The sequence below is a fragment of the Buceros rhinoceros genome, unplaced genomic scaffold (genome assembly GCF_000710305.1).
Source record: "Buceros rhinoceros silvestris isolate BGI_N320 unplaced genomic scaffold, ASM71030v1 scaffold14520, whole genome shotgun sequence".
In the NCBI taxonomy this organism is placed as follows: domain Eukaryota; kingdom Metazoa; phylum Chordata; class Aves; order Bucerotiformes; family Bucerotidae; genus Buceros; species Buceros rhinoceros.
Window position 1 is genome coordinate 62,688 of NW_010391431.1, and position 11,183 is coordinate 73,870.

General features: G+C 42.0%; 1 protein-coding gene across 1 annotated transcript in view; it reads left to right on the plus strand.

Moving 5' to 3' along the window:
- ADAMTS17 (ADAM metallopeptidase with thrombospondin type 1 motif, 17) overlaps positions 1–11,183 on the plus strand; it is a gene marked incomplete at its 5' end in the record, with an annotated part of 84,236 nt that overhangs the window by 60,675 nt on the left and 12,378 nt on the right. Inside the window, 2 exons of the mRNA XM_010141768.1 lie at positions 638–842; positions 5,141–5,293. Coding sequence (XP_010140070.1) covers positions 638–842; positions 5,141–5,293 — 358 coding nt within the window. The remainder of the gene's footprint in view (positions 1–637; positions 843–5,140; positions 5,294–11,183) is intronic.

The following is an 11,183-nucleotide window of genomic DNA, read 5'->3' on the forward strand; positions in this document are numbered from 1 at the left end:
ATGCCCGTAATTACAGAGAACGTGTTCCTCATTGACAGATTGCAGGAAGCGTAAAGATCGATGCTGCTTGTCTTCAGGAAAAGAATCATTCCTCCTACATATCTCCTAATCCAGATTCTTCGTAGACATTTTATTCACTGCCTTGTAGCCAGCTCTAACTGCACCTTTGCATCCAGCACTTGCTGGAATCAGTGAGAGCCTTTCAGCTGGCCTTACACTGAGCTGGAAGACAGTGGGGTGAGGTTGCCTCATTTCCCTTGCAAGCCCACAGCCAGCGACTGCTCACAGCAGCAGTGTGTTCCTCACTTTGGAGGAACCCCAACACCTCACAACATTGTGCTGAGTGTCTGCCAAAGGACCTTCAAAGACATTTCAAAGAGCAAACAACAACAGAAAAAGAGGCCATATATTTGTTCCCAGCACACTTTGATCAAAGGGGAAGGAAATGGCAGCTGAAACGTGCTTACAAAGCAGATGAATCCCGAAGGCTCAGAGAGACAATGAGTATAAGGAAATACCCCCCACCTTCATCCAGGTTGGGTTGCAGCAAATCCTTGTGAGCTATGGCAGTTTTTAAATGAAGTGTAATGTTTTATCCCGCCGGTTTGTTAACATTCCTCCTCTGGCTCTTTCCCAGGTGGGTGACTGGCCATTGGAGTCCCTGCTCTGCTACTTGTGAGAAAGGCGTCCAGCACCGGGAAGTGACTTGTGTTTATCAATTGCAAAATGGCACCTACGTTAACACGAGAGACCTCTACTGCCTTGGCAACAAACCAGCAACAGTACAAAGCTGTGAAGGACGGGACTGCCTTTCTATCTGGGAAGCATCAGAGTGGTCGAAGGTAGGTACTTGATTCAAGAAAGGAGCCAGACTGTGCACAGCTCTGGATACACCGGCCCTAAGCCAGCCAAGTGCTGAAAATTAAGTGTGTCCTAATGGGCAGAATGCTCAGTGCCTCACAGTATTGAGGCACTGGGTAGGACTATCATTTGTTGAGATGGTCAGTTTGGAGCTGAGGTTTGTATTCCATAGCAGATGAGTTATTAAGGCTCGTTTTAGATATCATGCTATAGTAACTGTATCTTCCCATCTGAAAATTCTGAGCCGCAAGGAAAAACATTCAACTGACCTGAGGCCAGAAGTGTAGTAACCCACCAGGGCTTCTGGCTCCATTTCAATGCGGTATGAAACAAATAACAGATTTATCAAACATCTGCATGTTACAGAGAATGTACAATCTTTGAGTCTTATCCAGCCTTCTTTTGTGTAATTCCAGGAACATGGAAAAGCTGGTTATGCTTTGTACAAAAGGTGCATTTCCACATAGCTGCAGAGTTAAGAAATTATTCTGAGATATTATAAATTCATTTAAGATGTGAATGATGCGTAGTCTAGAGAATGAGCCCGTGTTTTGTTTAGCAACAGAGTGAACTGGGAGTGTGCCTGCAGTTCATGACCAGGACTCTGCTAATACAGGGCAACTCCATTTGTACCTCGTGAGTAACAGTCCTAATAGGATGTCCACATTAGTTCTGAAGTTGTATCTGTTAGGCTCACCTGAACGATGAGAGGATCCTTTCACTCTCAGTACAGTGCTCCCAGCTCCACCGGTCTCATTCCTGTGGCTCATGGTTGTGTTACGGGACAGTCATTTCTATGGGAAGCACCTTTCCTTGTTATTCATCTCTATTTTGAACCAGTGAGCTCCTGTTTAAAACACTGTCAAAGAGCTACTGCAAAATATTATTGTTACGAATGTGCTTAAAAGTCACAGCGGGTCAGGATACAAGGGGTCTCGCACTGAGGAACAGCGTCCCTTAACAAACACAGGATGATTCCATTGTCCACCTTCTGAACAGGAAATCTTTGTTGGGCAAGTGAGATGATAGTTAAGCGAAAGTGGTGTTTCCTTTCAGTAGGACACTGTATCTGCTCGCTAATGCATCAGATTTGTTTTCTTTCTGAGTTCTTTCATTTCAAAAGATGTGGAGAAACACACCAAAGTTTTACAAAGTTATCTGATAGGTCTTTCGTGTGTTGAAGTAACCCTTTCAGACGATGCCCTCTGTATTTCTTAGAGCCAAAACAGCTGAAATGTTTATAGTTGCTGTATTCTTACAGTGCCGCTCCTACCTGTTTTACATGGGGAATTTTTACTTGGGTCTTTTGTTAACAATCCCAGGTACTTCTCTTCTCTTTGTGAAATGGAGAAAGTCACGTTACAGAAGACTTTTTCCAGGGTGGAAATCTTCCATGTTTGTGACCGCAAAACTCATTTGCAAATACATAATGCTTTTAGATCATTTTTTCAGTAACTGTTTTACTTTTCCTTTGATAAGTCTATTTACCTTTGTCATGTCTGTAATTGCCCACTCGTGATTTTAAATTCATGTTCTGGCACATTTCTGCTATTAGGTAGCACAATTGACTCCAGGACACATTTGATGCTCTGCCAGTTTGAACACTTCTTATAACTAGGACTTTCTTCCATGGTAATCACTTTAATCCTTAACGTTTTAATCTCATGTTGTGGAATAAATATCACAGTAGTGGTATCGTTTTATAAATCAATTTTCTCATGTATGTTTTTGAACTTTTTGGTTATACAACAGAAAACAGATGACCACGTTGATGTCTGGTCCCCAATCAAAACTGTGTGTTTTCAAAACAAATTCCAATGCAATCTTCATTGTGGAAAAAATTGAGTTCCTCTTTTATTGCCAAACACTTGAGATGATTATTTTGAACAAAGTACTGCTCAACCTATTTTTAATGACAAAAATAGAGGCTGTCAGAAAATAGGTGAATGTTTTTACGGTTGGGGAACTAGAATAGAAAAAAATATGAATTTCCTTCAAATAAAGGTGCTGTGTCTTAACTGCAAAGTTATGTTGCTCCTTTACAAAACCTCATGGGATTTGGCTAAGTAATTTGTTAACAAAATATGACCTAATGATCTTAGCTGGACACTCAGGGACTGCACACATTAGTTTGTAGACTGCTGTGCTGTTGAATCTCTGTAAAATCTGTATGTTAAGAAATTCTTCATCAAAACAAGGAATTTGAGGAAGGAAAAAGCTCCTAAAGAGAGTGATTTATATGTGACCACCAAAGATCTGTTGGAAACCTTTTGCAAATGCTGTTTTGTCTAGGAAAGTATATGCAGTATTAATCTGTAAATGACTTAAAAGCTTGTGGGAAGAACAAACAGTTGGTGTTTTTCCCGGACTTGCTTGTAAAACCCACCTAGAGACTTCTCCTACTGTGAGAAAATACTCCCACTTCAGTTTGATTTACTTGGAGTAAATTGGACCATTTGAAAGTTTTTATATATTGTGCTTTGTAGTTTCAGATGAACCCTGAAGAGTCCACCCTGAGGACTGGGGAAAATGATATATTATTTGGGAAAATCTATACAACCTGGGGCAAATTCATGGCTGTAAGGTGCCATTAAGGGAGCTCCAGGCTGGGATCTCTGGCAAGTCTTGTGCTCGGAGGAGTCCAGCAAAGCAGTTTCTGGAATTCTGCAAAGCCTGGAAGAATTCATGCCCGTATCTAGCAGAACTCCACAATTGTGCTTGTTACAAAGATGTTACATCCGTAAGGAGGTCACGCCATGAGCAGCACATAGTAAATTAAGTGGAAGGTTTCCCAGATTTTCGAGAAGTTGCTTTGTAGTGCTCTGAAGTATTTAAAGGCATGTCTGTTTGCTTGCCAGCTCATAAACGCTTGTCATTCATGTCCTTAACAAGGCCAGCAGGTCAGAACTGCCTGGATTGTATTTTTAAGACAGTTAGACAGGCATGCTGAGATTTGTCCATTTGATGTAATTTATATCAAGCTGATGCTTGTTTCCAGCATGGACCCCCTGGATGGAGAAGCTTCCTGGAATATGTTCAAAAGACCTCACAGAATATCTCATATCTTCACTATTTATTCAGTGTCAAATCAACTGTCTTTTCCATGGTGATCCCCTGAAGGGGAGAACTTGACATGCTAAAGGAGGTTAGTTTTTATCTCAGTTGGTAAATACATCATTTTTCCACCCACTTGTCCCCAGTGGCTCTTCAAGAAAATTTCTCACTCTTAACCACTGCAGTGGCATGAAAATGAAGAGCAGAGAGACTAGCTTTGCTGTTGTGTCATGGCATGCACTTAGGTGGCTGTGACAGCATCGGCAGATCTGTTACTCTATTGCCTAACCTGTTAGTTAAGGCAAGTTCTCTTTCCGTTCATGCCAGAGTCTTTTTCCCACCTAGCAGAGTCAATGAAATCAAGACAAATTCTCCAGTAAAACAGAATTTTCAGCCATCCATTGGCAGAGATAACTACCTTCATAGTGCCCAGGCACAAAACCAGTCATGGATAATTGGTGTTCACTTCCATGAATGATTGTTAGAGCAACTCATTCTAGCAGCTCTAGTAGCCTGCTGCTTTCTTAGAGGGTTTCAACAGTCCCTGATTATGCTCTCAGTGTTGAGAAATCTGTCTTTCACCCCTGCTGATGTCTGAGGCTTGCTTGGTGGCCATGGTTGGAAGCTGATCACAACATGGTGGTACAGCTAAAGTTCTTCAGAACTAACACAGTGATGGGCATGTGGCAAATCACGGTGAAGGTCACATGTGTGTTCCACATGAGAACTTGTGTACATATCTTTGCCGTGGTGTGTACAAACCGTACTGCGGAATTGTGTTTGTAACAGCGGTCTTACACTACTGTGATTTGAAAATGCATTTATCATTTTACTCCCATGACACATCAAGGGATGTGCTGGTTCTGTCTTGTAAATCTCAGTGTGTCCTTTTTCAGTACGAATGATGAGCTCTTAAACACAGGCTGTAGTGTTTTTTTCATCTGTAACACCAATTCTAGCAAAATGTCGGCTGATATTTTTCAAAAAAGGTTGATTTTTCAGAATTGCCATTTTTCATAAGTAAAACATTTCACAAGCAGATATCACGCTTTTCAAATTCCTCTTTTATATTTGAAAGGGGCTGAGATGATTAGGAGAAAATCTTACAGGTTATCAGTTTTCCTCTGGTTCTTAAAACCAGCTTTTCCTTTTTGCTGTGTTACCAAGATGAAAGTTATCATTTCTAGGCATCATGTAACAGAGACAAACACCTCATGTTTTGCAGTGCTCAGCAGACTGTGGCAAGGGGATTCAGAAAAGAACAGTGACATGCACAAATTCTCAAGGAAAATGTGATGCAGCCACCAGGCCAAGAGACGAGGAAGAGTGTGAGGATCACACAGGCTGTTACGAATGGAAAACAGGTGATTGGTCTAAGGTAAGAGTGAACACTACATGGTGTTTCCTTTCTCAGTGCGAAGATGTGCAGAGTGCTGCTCTTCCACGTGCTGCCAAACATTGTAAGATATGGATACGACGAAGCAACTTTTAGAGAAGCATATTCCAAATAGGATAGGAATGAGTATTAACTGACAGCTTAACCATCCAACGACAAAACCTACACAAGATTCCCACCATGGAGAAGATTCCCAACAAGGTGGCCTCTTGTTGTCAAAAAACTACCTTATAAATGATGCTGAAGCTGCTTTCCATGTTTCAAAAAGCAAACTCTGAACAGTTCTGGCTAGCAGATTGAATTCTACAGAAAAAGAGTTCACTAGCAGTGTCTTCCAGGAGTGCAGGGAACTAAAGAGGTGTCCCGTGCCCTGCCTGGGCAAGCTAAAAAGAAAATAGCAGAAAGTTGGTTACTCTGGGTGTAAATATGTGTTAAAAATTTGCATTTTGAGTTAGGAACCAAGTCACTGAGAAAAAGAGAAATCTCACAAGAAGACTGTGGTTAGAGTTTTGTCTCCCTCAAAGCATCAGTGTGTTGCTGAGAAGAGAGCTGGGCCTTAGCCTTCTTATCCCACAAGTGATAAACCCGAAGGCCTGGGAGAACTGTAGTTAAAGCAAATACAACTCAGGGGTGCGCAGGCAAGTGCAAGAGTCACACAGAAAGAGCGGTCCTGCATGCAGAGGCAGACTATCTTATTACCGCAGACACAAGCCCAGAGCGGTGCAGCTGAATTTCATGCTAGTCTGGGACCTACACAGCGTAGTTCAGTCCTAGGCTTACTCCAACCACCTGAAATGAGAGAAAGCCATGAAGTTGAAGGCCAAGCCAAAACCATCAGTCCCTTCCTCAGGGCTGCATTTTACCTTCACTTAGTCCTGTCTGAACGTAGTTTCTCCAGTGACAGGGGTGGAATTAATTCCCGAATACGGTGGATTAACCCAGCGCAGAGTCTGCTCTGTGTTTGCATTCTGATCTTAAAGCAATAGGTAGTTTTGCTTGGGAAGGAGTGTGAGAAACTCAGCCTTTGCCAGCGTTGTCCTAAAGCATCCTTTACATTCGTCACTTTGTGTTTGCATATAGAAGTAAAATTTCCCAGGAATATTATATTCCAGTTTGGTTTTATCTAATCTTTGTAACTGTATTGTTCTTTAAACAGAAAACCTACTTTGTGTTCTGGAATGTACGGCATGTGCAGAAACCACTGGCATATGGTAGTTGCATTTGCTTTCCAGAAACCCAAACTCCAGCAAGCAAAATCCAGTGAAACAGAGGCCCGTGATGGCAAACTGGTTTATCTTTGATTGCTTTTTTTTTTTTTTTGCATTGTGGATTAGGACTTACAAATATTTATAGATATACTCAGATACCTTGATTTAATGGTGTCGGTGCTGGGGAATGCATTAAGAACCTGCCACATACAAAAGGTCTGTATTTATGCTGAGCCAGGAATTTGTATCACAGAATGTTTAGAGTATTGAACATTATTTTATTCGTAACCTGGCACACGGAGCCCATGCAAGCTGGCCAAAACAAACACTTCTGGTGTGTTAACAGGTGAAAGAACATATTTATTTATCTGTGGAATCTGAAAACCTTTGGCATGCAAATTGACTCGGATTCCCTTTATAGGGCAGCATATGAAATAATTGTGTATTTGCTGATTACATGGATTGGAAGTTCAGTCCCATATGAATGGTTCCAATCTGATAAAGACGTTGGCTCACTGCTAGGAAGGCTGCGATCATACATTGGTCACAGTAAATAGTGTTCTTGATGGATTTAGCATCTGCATGTGACTAGGACAGGATCAGTGCAAAATCACTTGTTATTTGCAGCTCTTAACTCAGGAACAGGATCCTCCCTGTGCAGAAGGGCAAAAAACTTGTGTGCTGCATATATGGCCTGCTTCTGTCTGCAGAGATCTTGAGCCAGCTCTCTGCTTCCCAGGAATTTCACCCTGTGTGAGTCCAGCAGGATGTTCTTGGACTTAGATTTGGGCTATAATGAGCATTTAAAATTCTATACTTACTGGTTAATTCTGACTGGACACTTAGATCACACAATTAGATTCTTATTCTCTGAGTAGAGAGGTAAACAAAAGGCACCAATGGATGGCAAGGTACAGGTAGATACAATTCTGAGAAGAAAACGTATTGCTCCGGAGACCCAGGTAGCTGAAAGGTTTGGTGTGGAATTCAATTCTTCACAAATCCTGAGTGAAGGATTTTCATTATGAGGATCCAGGAGCTTTAATGCAGAGCTTAGACTTAGGGGAAGAGTCTTGTCCAGCTTAAAGCAGTTCCTCATTTAAGGAGAGACGTAAGTCTGCAGCAGTTAGGTTATATTGAACTCCTTAAAAATCATACTTCCAGGGCAAAATTCCACTGTAAAACATTTGTTCCCAGTGTTGTAAAAATCACTGTGAGAGAGTTTTGTGCTGACTAAGATGGAAACTTTTTCTATTAATACAAATTGATCGCAGAACAAGCAACAACTTTTTATAATTATTGCATTATGCATTTGTTACTTATTGTTAAGAATCATCAGGGAAGCGAGATTTAATAACAGTAGTAATTACCACAGATTAAAAATAAGGGCTTTGATGCTTCATGTGCAAACAGCTTGCATGGTGACTTCGCCTCCAATCCTTAATTTCCCAAACCAAGATCGTTTGAAAATACCAGGAAGTCATGTAAGAAAGAGGCAAAACCTCATTTAGAAAGTCAAGACCAGATACAACTTGTAAATAGAACAGGCTGTTTGAGGGGTAATGACAGACTGTTATTTTTATATTATTAGCAGTAGTATTTATAGAACACATGGACTCTGCATGAGAAGAAAGATCACTTCCCTAAGGAGCCCCCAGCCCTATATAAATAACTCACCTCGTGTCTGACAGCAATGAATATGGTTATCCTACATAAGATCTTGGATCCTGTTGCATTCAGAAGGTGCAACAGGGGACAACAGTAAAATCTCCAAATCTATGCCAGACAAGTTGTGGGTTTATGTTCTCAGACCCTGGATCCACTTCCGTGGAGAGGAGGTGAGGGCTGGAGGCATGGCCACGCTGATCTTTAAGCTGCACCTACCAGTCTAAACCCCGTCCACAGGCCATTGCCTATCCACACGCTGGATAAGAGAAATTTTATTCCATATTCTGTCAGGTTTATTTGCAGATGGTCTTCACTGCGTGTTATAGCTGTGGAATGCATTTGGAGCTGATGAGCAGACTGGGCAAGCAGTCTTGGTTGTGGTATGTGTATGTTCCCAGTGTACGTACAGCATATTTTAAGTGTTGCATGGGGGACCAATACACCTAGCTGACTTTGCAAACACATAGAGCCAGGTCTGTAAAGTTATTTTAAATGTCTTTAGAGTTAGCTTTGTTAGTGCAGTGCTTGAGATTAACAGACTGTGCTGTAAAGACAGAGTATTGTTCTGTTACTAGTAAGCATGTGTAACCTCCATTACTCCTGCTATTACAACTTCTCTGCACTACCTGTCTTAAAGGGATATAATTCCTATTTTCAGCATTTAACACAAATGCAGTTATTGGTGTTATGAGTTACATAACGAAAGTCTACCTGGCACGACAGTCTTCAAACCTAGTGGAAGGACTAGCAGTAAGAGACCCACGGAAGGTGTTAATCTGAAATATTTTTCCACTGTTGCCTGGATTCTTCAGAATTTCAATTCATTATATCATCCCTCTTTATATATGATGCAATATGCAAATGGGAATCCAAGCCATCCCTCATTCAGTCGTCTCTTCCAAAAGGAAATTCCACATCCAGTTTGCCTTCAGTTAAAGAAACAAACATCTCATACGCTCGTTTTGCTTTGAAACAGTTGCTCCGCGTTGGAAATGTGAGCAGTTCAATGTTCTAGCATTGGAAGCACTTTTACATTTTTGTTGTTGTTGCGCTAGTCAAAAGAACAAACTGCAGTTGCTCCATTTCCCCACACTTGCCTCAGACTCCCTGGCTGCTGAAAATATGCCTCTCGACGCTTCAGCAAGACAGTAGTTCGTTCTTTCATGATGAGCTGTGTTTTGCTGACAAACTCCATGTCGAGGATTACATTCCTGTGAAGAATGTGGGCAGCTAGCGAACAGACCGTGCTTTATGTATGCGGCTCCCCGGGAAGCTTCCCAGGACGCACAGCCCTCCGCCTGCTCTGCCCTGCGCTCCCAGGGGCAGCTGCAGGACTCTGACTTTGCGTCACTCTACCTTGACGCCCGCCATTGAGATCGTGTCCCAAACGGGGTGGGGGTGCCCTGCTGGCCTGCAGGGTGTGCAGGCCTGATGTACTGGCTAGCTACATCGGTGACAAAGAACAGTTGTTGCTAGGAGGTGACCAGCACTGGGGACTGACTGGCTCCTCCATGTGCTCAGCTCTCACCCCTTCCGCTCCGGTAAGAACGCAGCAGGGAAAGCCCTCAGATGCCAGTGTACCGGCCAAGGCTCTGTTCTGTGAGTTCCTTTTCCCCACTTGCCTTTTGGACTCTTCTAGGCTATGACTGAAGATTATATAGCAGGAGCAATTGTCCACAAGATTTTTATGGATTTTTCTTCATTTCCAGTTTTACTTAATTGATTCATTATTTTATATACCTCAATATACTCAATATTTCTATCCTGTGACCCAAGTGCTGTATTTTGAGCCAATAGCACAGAATGGTTCAGGGTTGCCAGTTTCTTTTTTTTGACTCTTCTCCTTTTAACTGGTATTATGTCAAGAAAGGAGGAATTACAAGCAAGATACACTAGCCCCGTCCTTAGTGCTGGCTTTCACAAGGGCATATTTTCAGCTTTGTGGGTAACAGTTTAAACATGCAACTTCTGCCCCTCAGGCAACAGTTTAGCTCATTAACCTATGCTGTTACATAGCCCAATGAAAAGATTTTTAGAAGAAGCAGGATACATAGAAGCCTTGTAATATATTGGCTTTGCCGTATTTTCTCTCTGCAGTTACAGTAGGTGCTCTGTAAACACTAAAGCCTATATTAATCTCAGATAACCCAATGTAAATCCAGGGTAACTGTCTGTCATTCTTCCCTACCCCCCACTGGCCACAAGCCAAGGATCTCACTCAGCACATTGGGTCGGATATCTGTCTCCCTTACATTAGTGTAAATCCAGATTAATTCAGCCACTTAAGTTAATGCAGGCTTGTGCCAATGCCGTGCAGATCAGAATCTGCACGCACTGTGCACGGTCTTGTGTAGGAACCATCGCAGACTCGGGCTCTCAGGAAAAACGAAAATGAATGGCGTGTCAAGCTGGACTTCAACTAGGAGAGAAGAAATCTTTTTCTACTGCTTTACATCTCCTCCTGGCACAACTTTCACTGGGTTCGGAAAGATTGTACACTCTCGAAATTGGACAGCACTAGTAAGGATCAGCTTGGCAAAGTGTGACGTTAAACAATATTCTCGTAGCCAAATAGTGTCAGTAGTGATAAAGCACATCTGAAAAATTACCTATAGCCACCTGCCCTCCCTGGACATCAGTAGTTGCCAATTTCTTTACAGGATTTTACTCAGCCTGAAATGCTGGCTATGGATTCTCATCCCAGGAGAATATGAACAATAGGAAGGAAAAAAACCCCTTATTTCCTATAAGAAAAAATACTGGGTTTGTGCCAGACATTGAGGTGTTTCATACTGGAGAATAGCAGTCATTCATCACAGCGGGTGGTAACGAGGATTTTGTAATTGCAAATCAATTGTTTTGGCAGGATTACAGTAGATTGTAGTCTCTAAGACATAAAACCCAGAGCCTTGCAGTACACCAAAACCCATCTTTGGGTTGGGTTTTAGGTTTGGGGTTTTGGTTTTTGTTTTTTTCAAATAATACTCTACACTCTT